The sequence below is a fragment of the Lontra canadensis genome, unplaced genomic scaffold (assembly GCF_010015895.1).
Source record: "Lontra canadensis isolate GAN:19392208 unplaced genomic scaffold, GSC_riverotter_1.0 scaffold20, whole genome shotgun sequence".
Taxonomy (NCBI): domain Eukaryota; kingdom Metazoa; phylum Chordata; class Mammalia; order Carnivora; family Mustelidae; genus Lontra; species Lontra canadensis.
In genome coordinates, this window is record NW_022631014.1 from 18,636,080 (window position 1) to 18,650,218 (window position 14,139).

The 14,139-nt window shown below is 46.0% G+C and overlaps 1 protein-coding gene across 1 annotated transcript; it reads left to right on the forward strand.

The window, feature by feature from the left end:
* The first annotated feature begins 5,386 nt into the window (after positions 1-5,386).
* On the forward strand, positions 5,387-9,576 carry LOC116869624 (deleted in lung and esophageal cancer protein 1-like). The gene is made up of 4 exons (XM_032860911.1): positions 5,387-5,392; positions 7,736-8,071; positions 8,194-8,272; positions 9,284-9,576. The coding sequence occupies exons 1-4, from the start codon at positions 5,387-5,389 to the stop codon at positions 9,574-9,576; spliced, it is 714 nt and encodes a 237-aa protein (XP_032716802.1).
* Positions 9,577-14,139: the final 4,563 nt, after the last annotated feature.

Below are 14,139 nucleotides of genomic sequence, written 5' to 3' on the forward strand. Positions count from 1 at the left end.
CATTTTAAGTATTTGTACATGCTTAGAGGGTTTGGCAAAAAATATTCATGTTTTCCCAAAAGAATGCTTAGTCTTGCTCAAACCAATTTCTCTTTTTTATATCACTAAAATTTTAAAGGCTTTTTAGTGGAGATTTCTTTGAAAATCCATGAAAGTAGATAGAATGGTATAATGAACCCCTCTGACCCATCAAGCAGCCCCCAAATCCACCACCCATGGCCCATATCACCCAACCTCCACCCAGCCACACGTCCCCACACATCGTTTCCCCTACCTTATTATTATTTTGAAGCAATTCCAGATGCTACATCATTTCATAACTATGTAATTTTTAAAAATAAACTTTTTAAAAAAAGATTTTTATTTATTTATTTATTTATTTATTGAGAGAGTCAGAGAGAGGGATAGTGGAGGGAACAGCAAAGGGAGAGGGGCAAGCAGACTCCCCACTGAGCGCAGAGCCAGACACAGGACTCGATCCCACAACCTTGAGATCATGACCTGAGCTGAAACCAAGAGTTGGACACACAACTGACTGAGTCACTCAGGCATCCCGAAAAAACCACCTTTTTAAAAAACAACCACAAACCCATTATGAAACCTAAAGGAAAACTTTAAAGAATGTCTTAGTATAGTCAGTATTCAAATTTCCAATTGTCTCATGAATGCCATAAATATTTATTTGAATCTGGACTCCAAAATGCGCACACATTGTGATCAGCTGATTGTCCTTTTATGCCTCCCTCTGTCTGTGGGTTCTCCTTCCATCTTTTTTTTTTTTTTTTCTCACAGATGATTCGTTGTGGAAGATGGGTTGTTTGTTCCATAGGGTTTCTTAGGATGCGAATTTTGTTGAATGCACTCTGGGGTGTCACCTACAATGTTCTCCTGCTCACTGTTTTCCTGCAAGTTGATAATTTTTTCCTAGATGCTTGCCCACATGGAGGCAGCAACAAGAAAGGAAGAACAGGTCAGAACCCGGTGATATTCGGGAGGATGAGTCCGCGGGTCTTGGAGACCTAAGTGGAAACATGAGGGCAAGAAAGATGCTAAGCTGAGTTTCACTCACCACACCCACACCCCCACTTAGTGGCAGGGGCAAGGCTGTCCTGTGCTTTGGAGAAGCTCCATCAAAGATCTTTCCTGTCTTTTCAAAAACCTGATGTAATGTTGAACTTTTAACACCCCTCAACAGAGTTTTGTAACCCTTCCTAATGTCACTGTCTTGGTGAAACTTGAAGTTTGAAGTCCTCTTCTCATTCTCCACCATCTTCCAGAAATTGCCTAATAAGGGCACTGCTTGGTGCTGTCCTCTGGTGACCGGACAGGTTCCCCATCTGGGTACCACTCTGGGCCTGGACTTGGAAAGGAGGCTTGCTCCTTGGCTAACAAGCTCCCAAGATCTTCACAGACGGTGTGTGGATTTGAACTGGAAATCTGCGTAGAGAACTGCTAGTGGTATCTTTCATTTCATTTATTCTTTTTATTTTATTTTTTCTTTCTTTCTTTATTTTTATTTTTTATTTTATTTATATTTATTTATATTTTATTTTATTTTTTCTTTATTCTTTTATTTTATTTTTATTATTTTAAAGGTTTTATTTATTGGTCAGAAAGAGAGAGAGAGAGAGTGAGAGTGCATGCATAAATGGGAATGGGGGAGCAGCAGCCAGAGGGAGAGGGAGAAGCAGGCTCTCTGCTGAGCAGGGAGCTCAATGCAGGGCTCAATCCCAGGACCCTGGCAGATGCTTAACCGACTGAGTCACCCAGGCATCCCTCATTTATTCACAGAGTTTTAAACTCTTTTTGCAGGGACCCTCATATCATCTGCAACTATAATGATGACATTTCAACATGCTCCTTCTGTTACTTGTCTTGCCACACTGGCTTGGATGTCGAGTAGCTGCAGAAGAGAAGCAGTGAGAACACAGATATTCCTGTGTCTGATCTCAGAGAAAACACTTTCAACATTTTACCACTGAGTACAATCTCTGTTGCACAGTGTTATAGAGACACTGTATCATCCAGGGGTCTCCAGAGGAACAGAACCAGTAGGATGCATAAAGAGACAAGAGAATTCAGTTTTTTTTTTTAAATATTTTATTATTTTATTTGACAGAGAGAGAACACAAGCAGGGGGAGCAGCAGGGGGAGAGGGAGAAGCAGGCTTCCCGCCAAGCAGGGAACTGGATGTGGGGCCCGATCCTATAACCCTGGGATCATGACCTGAGCCCCTGGGATCATGACCTGAGCCGGAGGCAGACGCTCAACAGACTGAGCCACCCAGGCGCCCCAAGAGAATTCTTATAGGACTCGGCTCCTATGGCTGTGGAGGCCAGGAAGCCCTGCCGTCAGCCACCTGCAAGCTGGAGAACCCGGTAAGCTGGTGGTGTAATCCAGTCAAGTCTAAAGGCTGGAAGGCGGGAAGGTTGAGGAGCTGTGATGTAAATCCCCGTGCGGTCTGAAGGCCTGAGAACCCAGTGCGCCTATGTCAGAGGGCTCATTGGACTGGAGGTGGGTAGGGCCCTCTTCTTCACTCCTCGACATGCTAAATCTCATCTGGAAACCCCTTCACAGACACACCCAGAAATAATGTTTTCAGCAGCTCCCTGGACATCCCTTAGCACAGTCAGGTTAACACCGAACATCATCACAGATACCCTTCATTAGGTTAAACGAATTCTCTCACCTTCTTGAGTTTATGCTAAGAGTTGTTTTGAAATTAATGGATGTTAGATTTGTAAATGATAGTTTTAATTCTATTAATGCAGTCAAATATATTTATCTGTTTTTAAAAGATTTTATTTATTCATTTATGTAGTTGAGAGAGAGAGAGAGCATGAGAGGGGAGAGAGTCAGAGGGAAAAGCAGACTCCCCACTGAGCAGGGAGTCCAATGTGGGACTCAATCCAAGGACTCCAGGATCATGACCTGAGCCGAACACAGTGGCTTAACCAACTAAACCACCCAGGCGCCCCTATTAATCTATGTTTCTAAGGATTTATTTGCTTATGTATTTGAGAGATAAAGAGACCCAGTGCTCAAGCATGGGGGAAGGGCAGAGGGAGAGGGAGAAGCAGACTTCCCGCTGAGCAGGGAGTCCAATGGGGGGCTTGATGCCAGGACGCCGGGGTCATAACCTGAGCTGAAAACGAGTCAGCCATTTATCCAACTGAGCCACTCACGCGCCCAAAATATGTTAACCTATTTTATAAGATTAAGTCAATATTGAATTTCAGGAACAAATTCAACCTGGTCAGAATGTATTTTCATTTTTTATATTTTGCTGGATTTTGTTTGTAATTTATTGCTTAAAATTTTACATCTTTGTTCATGAATGAGAATGAGATGCACTCTTCCATTTCTAAATAGTCCTAAGCTGTTCCCTTGTAGTTATCAAGATTTTACAAGCCTCATAAATATTTCACAACTATTTTGTCTTTCACTGTCTTCTGGAGAAATTTGTGTAAGGTTGGACTGTATATTCCTTGATAAGTGGAACTTACCTTTTTGTCTTCTTTCCTTACATTTTTTTAATGTTTCTCTTCTTTGGGAATAGCTTTAACATCTTATAAGCATCATGCATATATATTTTTTAAATTTCCAATATTATGGGGTGGCTGGGTGGCTCAGTCAGTTAAGTGTCTGCCTTTGGCTCCGATCATGATACCAGGGTCCTGGGCTCAAGTTCCACATTGGCCTTCCCATTCAGCTGGGAGTCTGCTTCTTCTACTCCCTCTGCCCCTTCCCCCTGGTCCTTCTCTCTCTCAAATAAAATCTTTTAAAAAAATTTCCAGCATAATAGAAAAATACAAATAAAAAATTTTTAAAAATATTTCCTCAAAATCTTCTATCCAGTGGAAATCACTCAACATTTTGATGAAAATTCTTCTATGTATAAATATATGTCTAAATTTTATATAACCGGATGTATTACATGTGGTTCTGTAAACTGCTTACCTCCCACAACATTATGCCTCTGACACCATTCATTCCAGGAAATACAGAGCGTTACCGTAAGTTGTATCAGTTACTTTGTCGGAATTAAATTGTATCAGTTACTTCCTCAGAACTGTAATGGCTCCTGGTGATGACTTAAAGGTTGTTTTTATAAAAAGTGTGTTTTTAACATAACAAAGTGGCAGTGAACATCCTTGTGTCCACGGACGTTCATATTGGGGTAATGATCCCCTTGGAGTAAATCCCAGAAGGGGGATTTCAGGTCCAAGGGTATACACATTTTAAATGTTTGCAAGTATTGCCAAACTGGCCTCCAGAAATGTTGCACAATTTGCTCTCCTGCCCAGGAGAGTCCCTTGCTCTCTGCTTCTTCACAGTTCTGCCTTCTGCTAATCTTTTTTTTTTTTTTAAACTAACCCCCCTCTTGATATGTAATTATATTCCACCCAATTAACCTATTTAGAGTACATAGTTCCATGGTTTGCAGTGTCTTCACGGAGTTGTGCAATTAGTTTAGCTTAGGTTTTTAAAAAAATTTTATTTATTTATTTGACACAGAGAGAGAGAGATCACAAGTAGGCAGAGAGGCAGGTGGAGGAGGAGGGGGAATCAGGCTCCCTGCCCAGCAGAAAGCCTGATGTGGGGCTCGATGCGGGGCTCTGTCCCAGGACCCTGAGATCATGACCTGAGCTGAAGGCAGAGGCTTAACCCACTGAGCCACCCAGGCGCCCCAGTTTAGCTTAGTTTTTACTTAAACTCCAGTTAGGTGAGGGCGCCTGGGTGGCTGCTGAGCGCCTTGGCTCAGGTCACGATCTCAGGTTCCCGGGGTAGAGTCCCGAGTTGGGCTCCCTGCTCAGCAGAGAGCCTGCTTCTCCTTCTCCAGCGCCCCCTGGCTTGTGTTCCCTCTCCTGCTATCTCTCTCCGTCATAAATAAATAAAATCATTTAAAAGAAAAAGAAATTCCAGTTAGGTAACATGTAGCCTAATACTAGTTTCAACTGTAGAATTTGATGATTCCACACTCCATACAGCACCGGTGCTCATCACAAGCGCCCTCCTTCATCTTCATCGCCACAACCAGTTAGAGCATTTTCATCGCCTGCCAAAAGAAATCCCATTCTCCACCCTTTCCCATTTTCCCCCAGCACTATCCCTAGCAAGCACTATTCTATTTTGTCTTTGAGGATCTGCCTGTTCCAGCCATTTAAAATACGTAGAATCACACAACATGTGGCCTTTTAAGACTGATTTATTTCGTTTAGCATACAGTTCTCAAAAATGCGTCCATGTTGTAGCAGGGTGAGTATTTATCCCTTTTTTTTTTAAGCCAAAAAATATTTTATCACATGTATATACCACACTTTATTTATGCAGATAATGGACATTTGGGTTGTTCCCGCTTTTAGGCTCTTATTAAAATGCGGCTATGGGGGTACCTGGGTCGGTTAAGCAGCTGCCTTCAGCTCAGGTCATGCTCCCAGAGTCCTGGGATTGAGCCCCCCATTGGGGTCCTTCCTCAGTGGGGAGTTTGCTTCTCCCTCTGCCTGCTCCCCTGCTTGTGTTCCCTCTCTCATGGTGTCTCTCTCTGTCAAATAAATAAAATCTTAAACAAACAAAAAAACGGGGGCACCTGGGTGGCTCAGTGGGTTAAGCCTCTGCCTTCGACTCAGGTCATGATCTCACGGTCCTGGGATCGAGCCCCACATCGGGCTCTCTGCTCAGTGTGGAGCCTGCTTCCCCCTCTCTCTGCCTGCTGGTCTGCCTACTTGTTTTACTTTTTTCTTTTAAGATTTTATTTATTTATTTATTTGACAGACAGAGATCACAAGTAGGCAGAGAGGCAGAGAGAGGAGGGGTGGGGGGGAAGCAGGCTCCCTGCCGAGCAGAGAGCCTGATGCGGGGCTCGATCCCAAGACCCTGGGATCATGACCCGAGCTGAAGGCAGAGGCTTTAACCCACTGAGCCACCCAGATGCCCCTGCTCTGCCTACTTGTGCTCCCTCTCTCTGTCAAATAAATAAATAAAATCTTGAAAAAACAAAACAAAAACACAAAGTGCTGCTGTAGACACTCACACACAGGTTTTTGTGTGAGTGGATGCTTCATTTCTCTTGGGTATATACCCAGTTGGGGGACTGCTGGACCACACAGTATATCCAAATGTCGGACCATGTCTGACCTCTTGAGGAGTTTCTTTCCCTTTTAATTTTTTAAAGTTTTTTAAAATTATTATTTATTTGAGACAGAGATAGAAACAGAGAGAGCACAAGCAGGCAGAGCAGCAGAGGGAGAGGGAGAAGCAGACTCCCCACCGAGCAGGAAGCCTGATGCGGAAATCTCAGCATCTCAAGATAATGACCTGAGCTGAAGGCAGATGCTTAACTGACTGAGCCACCCCAGTGCCCTTTCTTTCCCTTTTAATTCTTAATATTGTGTTTTTTTTTTTTTTGTCCTTCTCTCTCTCTCTCCTCCCTCTGTTTAAAGAATTCTTTTTTTTTTAAAGATTTTACTTATTTATTTGACAGAGAGAGATCACAAGTAGACAGAGAGGCAGGCAGAAAGAGGGAAGCAGGCTCCCTTCTGAGCAGAGAGCCCGATGATGGACTCAATCCCAGGACCCTGAGATCATGACCTGAGCCGAAGGCAGTGGCTTAACCCACTGAGCCACCCAGGCACCCTGTTTAAAGAATTCTTATTGGCAGAGGTTTTTCCATGTCTCCATAATTAATCTTTCTTAAATAACAAACTTTCAGCCTTATTTGCTTTTGTATTTCATTACTCTCTGCTCTTTATCATTTCATTCTTTGTGTATTTGATGGACATGTTTATCCTATTTCTAACTTCTTACATTGAAATACCTAACTCATTCGTTTTTGGCCTTTCCTGTTTTCTGAAAAGTGTTAAGACTCTAGCTATATATATTTGGCTAGTGGCTACTGTTTTGAACCTCACACATATAAACATTGCCCAGAAGCTTCTACTAAACCAGCTGGGATGGGGTGCCTGGGTAGCTCAGTGGGTTAAAGCCTCTGCCTTGGGATCCCAAGGTCCTGGGATCAAGCCCTGCATCAGGTTCTCTGCTCAGCAGGGAGCCTGTTTCCCTTCCTCTCTCTCTGCCTACTTGTGATCTCTGTCTTTCAAATAAATTAATTAATTTAAAAAAAAAAAAGATAAACCAGCTGGGAGAGTGGAGTTGGGCCCATTTCCACCCTCTTGGATCTGGTTTAAAAGGTCTAGGAGGCACAGCCTTAAATCTTTCAAAGTCGTAATAAAGGGTCTTACAGTTGGTTGTACTTTTGACTTGCTCTTGACCCCATGGCCCAGGAATCTGTATTTTAACAGATATATTAGGTACATTTGTTGAGCTCAATCCACTGATCTGTGTGGAAGTCCCACATCCGAGCCCCATCCTGTTGGATCAAGTTACACCTCGGCCCCTTGACTCCTGTGTCCCCTGGCCCACCTCCCCACAGCAGCCAGAGTGACCTCTGAGGAAGGCAAAGCTGATTTGGATGTCCCCCTGCTTACAACCCATCAGAGGGTCTCCTTGCTGTCCTCAGATTAAAGACACAGGCAGTAGCTGGCTGACAGATCTGCCCGAAGCCCTGGTCATGCCAAGGGGTAAAGGGCGGTTTGCCTGTAGTCACCACTCGAGATCCTCATCTCCTGAGGGCAGGCAGGGTCCCGTCCCCCGGACTACCAGGTGCCGGGCACAGAGCAGGACACCATGTCTGTGGACTGAATGCCCCAGACAGCGACGCTGGGCTGCCGGCCAGGCAGGGCTGGCTCAGTCTGGGTCGGCCCTGTGGGCTCGGTGTGGGCAGGTGCCGAACTGGGGCCTTGCTGGGCAGTGGGGGCCATGGAGGGAAAGAGGCCAGAGCTCCCGGGGGAGGGGAAGCTGCCGCCTGCCTCCGGCAGCCTCGGGTGACCAGCTGGCTCACGTGGCTCAGGTGAACGTGTCCTTCTCGCTGTCACTGGAGCTGCTCTCCTATCAGAAGCTGCCGGCTGACCAGATGCTGCCCGGGGTGGACATTCAGCAGCACGCCAGCGGGGAGAAGGAGATGGTGTTCACTCAGAACCTGCTCCTGGAGCACGCCAACCAGACCACTCAGGTCAGTTCCGGGCGCCCCATGTCCAAGAGGACAGAAATGGGCCCGACTCCACTCTCCTGGGTCAGAGGGGGACAGACCCCACCGGGTCTTCAGAAGTGAGGAGCCCCAGCCCTCGCCCCGAGGGCCTGGTCTGCCCCGGAAGAGGCCTTTCCCTGGAGAGAGGAGGGTCATCCTTCCTTACCTGTCTCAGCACAGAACCAGGTGAGGTGCTGGAGGGTGGGAAATAGGGAAGGCTTCCTAGAGGAGGTATGTGGCCTATGAAGCCTCCCAGCTGGAATGTCCAGGCGAGAAACAGAAAGGAATAGCCTAAGGGTGGATTCTAGGGAAGCCGGAGGAAGAATCCTTTTGTGACCAGGCAGGCCCTACAGCCTGGTCCTTGGGTGGCTGCTGGGACTCGGGGGTTGGGGGTGGGGAAGGCTGATGTGATGAGGTGTGTATGGCAGTGCCTGAGGCAGATGTGAGGGGACCCCCAGCAGCTTGGGCAGGTGGGAGCACAGGTGGGGCCCAAGGCCAAGGGAAGAGGTGAGATGGCCCAGAGCCCAGGAGGAGCAGAGGGCTGGGCCTTGGGCCCCCAGGGGATGGGGACAGAAGGGGAGTTCGGCCTAACCAGGGAGAGAAACCACAGGGCTTGATCAGGGCAGGGGACATGGGGTGGAGGGAGAGCAGATAGCGTCTTCGGGACCCCTTATCGGCGCAGACCCCCACCAGCCTTGGTTTTAGATGCTGGTGCCAGCCCCCTTCCTGCCCGCGTGCTCCTCCGAAGCGTCAGGACTTGGGGTCAGCAGGGCCCAGCATCCCTGAGACCCTGGCCCGGAGCCCGGATGGAGGGGATGAAGCCCCACATTCCAAGTTCTGTCCCCTATGTGGCCGTGCCCGAGCTGCAGCTCTCCACCAGCTGGGTGGACTTCGGGATCTGCTTTGTGAACCAGGGATGGGTCCGGGAGGTCTACCTCATGAAAATGAGTGGCTGTCGGAGCTACTGGGCTGTGCTGATGGGTAGGCTGTACCTGCCCCCCATGTCCTGTACAGGCTGGCACCACCCAGGGGGGCCTGCCCGTGGCCGGTTCCCAGACCCCAAGTGATCCCAGGATACCCTCGCCCCATGGCACTGGGCTAGACCAGAGAGGCATGCCTGAGCTGTGGGGCGGGGGGCTCTCTGGGGCTGCACATGGAGATGCCTATGCTCTTGTGAGCTCCCTTCCCTCGGGACAGGCCAGCAGGAGCCAGACAAGGACCCTGCGGCCTTCAGGGTATCTCCAAACAGCAGGCTGCTGGAGGCACAACTGGTCAACGGGCCCCCAAATACCATCACCCTTGGGTCCCAGGCCCCCTTCCTAACCTCATCGCCCCCCCCCACTCCCCATAGGAGTAGTGAGCTATGGGAGTCCAGGCTGGTGGTGGAAATTGTGCTCAGTGAGAAGGCCTGCACCCTGCAGCTCTGGGACCAAAGCTCCACCAGCTCTGAGGTTCTTGCCTGCACCCCAGCCCTAGTCTCCCAGAATTAGAAATAAAACACTCCCCAGAGCTCAGAAGTAGCTCTGCTAGGCAAGTGGCTGGAGCAGACCACAAACTGGGGAATGAATTAGCTGGTATCTCAGACCAGTACCTACTCTGAATAGCTCCCAGGATGGAGGGGCGTCTTTCCAAAAAGGCAATATTTGGTAGAACTTAAGATCCAGAGGAGGAGAAAAAAAAAAAAAAAAAACAACTTCTAGGAAAAGAAAAATTGTAAAGCACTTCTTTAATCTGATTAAGGCTATCTACAATAAATTGACAGCAAACATCATACTAAGTGTTAAAATGTTTGTTGAATGTCTTCCCAGAAATCAGGAGTAAGACAAAGATGCCTGCTCACACCACTTCTGTTCCATTTTATAATGGAGGAACCAGTGAGAGTGTAGTAAGGGGAGAAAAGGAAATATAAAACCTAAGTATTGGAAATGAAGAGATAATTTCTTTAGTAAGACTATGGATATAAAATTCATATACAAAAGTCAATGGCATGGCCATCTACCAGCAACTAATAGAAAATGAAATTAAAAACAAAAACCAAAGGTAGTATTTACGATAGCTTCAAAAAATTAAGTACACAAGGAAAAATAAAAAGCATACAGGGCCCCAGAAAGAAAACCATAAAACTATCAAACTTTGCTGAAGAGCTTTAAAGAAGGCCTAAATAAGTGGAGAGATGATCTAGGATGTTCTTGGATTGGAATACTCAGTATTATAAATTATTCTATAGATTCCCCGCAATCCCAGTCCAAACTCCAACAGGTGTTTTTCATTTTTTGTTCTGCAACTTAATGAGTTGCCTCCAGGATCCATATGGCACTGCAGAGGGCAGAGAAAAACCTAGACCCTCTTAACAACAAACAATATAGGATGTCCTGGATATCAAGACTTTAATACACCACAGCACCCAAGAAAAAAATGGTGTTGACACAGGAATGACAAAAAGGCTAATGAAAAGAGAATCCAGACTCAGACCCACATATATGGTCACTTGATTTATGAAGGTGCTGAGGACAGCTGGGAAAATCTTTCCAACATGGCAAAATTAGGTACTTCTTGAAAAATCTTGAAAATACAAAATTAGGTATTTCTTGAAAAAAGGGAACTGTAAAAATATTTTGAGTGAAATGGCAAACCAAAGTGGGAGAAGATATTTGCAACACATATACCTGACAACAGACTCATCTGGAACACATAAAGTCCTCCTGCAAACCTATATGATGAACACACAGCCTAACACAAAATTGGGCAAAAGACTTGACCAGGTATTTCATAAAACAAGGACTCCAAGTGGCCAATAAGTTTATCAAGAGGCACTCAATCTCTTTAAGAATGAGAAAAATGTAAACTTAAAGCAAAGAGATACCATTACACAGCCACAGATTGGGTAAAACTTCAAGTCTGAAAATGTCAAGTATTATCAAAGAGGTGACACAGGACATTGTCTACCTCGCCTTTAAAAATTGTACATTGAAGCAACTACTTTGGATGATGAATGGCTCGACAGGTCAGAGTTGAAGTGTTTTATATCCTACAACCCAGCAATCTCACTCCCAAATAGAGCCTAGAGAAATGGGTTTCTGTGCTCTAGGGTGTAGTTACGAGAAAGTTCACAGAAGCTGTCGGTGTCCATTTGGACCTCTATAACAGCATGCCATAGAGCAGGTGTCTTACAAATAACAGAAATTTATTCTCACAGTTCCAGGGGCTAGACACCAGCAGACTCAGTATCTGGGGAGAAGCCCTCTCCAGATTGCACAGAGCTGTCTTCTCACTGCGCTTCCACATGGTGGAAGGGACAAGTTAGCCCTCAGCGACCTCTTTTAGAAGGGCATGAATCTCACTCATTTGTGCTCCACTCTCACGACCCAGTCACCTCCCAGAGGCCCCACCTCCTAGTACCATCACTTGGGCATTAAGTTTTCAACATACTTTTCTGGGGCCACACAAACATTCAGACCACAGCAGAAACATTCTTCATCACAGTACATGTCTAACTTTTGGAAATGCCCAGAATGTTTGTCAAGACTAGAGTGGATGGATACATTGTGGTCAATTCGAGATACTGGAATTCTCTACAGCCTATAAACAAAGTTTTTACAGGGCACCAGATGAATCTCAGAAGCCAGACGCAGGAATTTGAACTGTGGCTCCTTCTACCATTCAAAACCCTTCTCCTGGGTCGTGAGAGTGGAGCACAAATGAATGAGGTTCATGCCCTTCTAAAAGAGGCCGCTGAGGGCTAACTTGTCCCTTCCACCATGTGGAGGCACAGTGAGAAGAAAAAAAAAGAAAAAGTGTTAAGACTCTAGCTATATTTCAACCTCTGTTGTCGGAAGTCGAGTAGTTTCCTTGGAGGAAGGGAAGGGGGTGAACGGAGGTGTCAGGAGGGAACCTTGAGGTGTTATTAATCTTCTCCATGTGGTTGATGGATACCATGCGCTTGTGATAACTCATAAAATGGAACATTAACTGATTTATGCACTTCTCTGCATGTTATTCAATGAAGCTTTTAAGATTGGCATAAATGTAATTTCAGGCAAATAAGAATTGATGGCCAAAAGTATCAGTAGAGATGAGGGGTGCTATTTAACAAGCAGGAAAACCCACAGAGGATATGCAACAATTCACTTTCTTCAGTTGTATCTAATTTCACTTCTCTATTGTGTTTTTCAACTTCACTTGCGACATCATTCATTTCAAGGATTTATGGTGTCATTTTCCCAGTGAGTGTTTTAGGAGTTAGGTTGCTTCATCTCTTTGAACAACTTAAACACAGGTCAGTCCCTTTTCAGAGAGCCCTACCCCAGCTGGATGGCACACCGATGGTAAATCCTTGGGTTTATTGCTTCTGTCTCACACCAGTTTGTTTTGTCCTGTGCTCAGTAATTTTTACTTAAAAATTTATCTTGGGTGAGATACATCTTCCCTAGAAAGCCCTACGAGTCTTGGGCTGTTGTGGCCAGCAGCTCTAGGAAATGGTTTAGTGTCTGCTTCTGCCAGAACCTTCCAAGGTCCACATCTTCTCACATTCACTTCTGGGCTTGGGGCTGGTACCCATGGGGCCAGGTCTCCCCTTGGGGCCAGCACCCAAGCCCCCTTCTGAGCTTCTTCAACCCTGCTGTCAGCTTATGGGCACTCTATACATTGTGAGCTTCACCCCTGTGGGGTTGGGGTTAGAGGCTGACAACGTAAGAAGTGGAGTCCCACGTGTAGGTTGCTGCCTGGGCAATGGGAGAAATGGCCGAGCGACACAGACAACAGAGTTCCACGTAAGCCAGTGATCATGACCTGGGCGCCAAAATCCCCACGAAGTCACAGGCATCACAAGTTTGTGGGTCACATCGGGACACCCTGGCTGACAGGTTTGCTACAGATCAATTATATCATAAAGATACCAGATTCATAGGATCGTGCAATGCGCAGCTTCCTGCAATCTTGGCATTTAATTTTCAATATTTCACTAAGAAACTCATGTGACAAGACTGATGTAGGAGACCAATAAAAAAAGATTCTAGTTGAGTGATGTCTAATAGAAATAGAACTTGGAGCCACAAATGCAAGTCTATGTAGTTTCAGATTTTCTACCATTAAAAAGTTTTTTTTAAGGTGCAATTAATTTTAATATTTTATCTACCCCATATATCCAAAATCTTATCATTTTTACGCACGACCAATATAAAAATGCTGACGAGATAGTCTGTTTCCTTTTGAATGAAATTTTCAGAATTAGTGGGTTTTTTACCCACACAGCATTATCTTATTGTGACTATCCACATTTCAAGCCCTCGACAGCCATATCTGACTAGTGGCTATTGTGTGAGACAGTGTGGGTCTTGTAGGTTAAAATACATAATGTCAAATTCTGAGCCACATTAGCCACTGATAGGAAAAATAAACGAGATAGTTTTATCTGGAACTGAGGGACAAATCCTGGCTATCTATGGAAGATCTAAGTCACTTAGGGGTGGGCTGGGTCTTGCTGGCAGCCACAACTGAGGCCACCAGCTCCATCACACCAGCAGGGCCTGTCCGCTTTCTGTCCCTCTGTCCTGACCCAGCTCCTCCTCCTGTTCCCTGAAGCCTTGGTTGGATCCTTCCAGCAAAGTAGTTTGAGGTGACGTGTTTAAACATGGCTACTGTCTTGGTCATCACAGCCCACAGACAACCCCCCCACAATGACCCCCTGCCAAGAAAGAGCAAGGGAGGCCTTTAAAACATCCTGTCATCCAGTAAGCAGATAACTTGTGAGACCCCCTTTTCTGGGAACTTCAAGCCCCACCTGGGAGGCAATCCTGGGAAACTCGGTAAGAAACCGAGGGACTGGAAAATGATGCAGGCAGGAGAAGGTGTGGGTAATAGCTTCTTGCTGTGCCAAAGCTTGGGAACACTCCCCTGGAGCAGTGTGCTCGGACCAGATGCTAAGGGCCATCGCTGTGCACTACTCTCCAACCCTGCCCATGAGAGCTGCCCTTGCTCCCCTTCTCCATGAGGATGGGCGCTCTTCTGTCCCTCTCTCCAAAGCTCCCCCCTGCAAGCTGATGACCTCCCAAAAA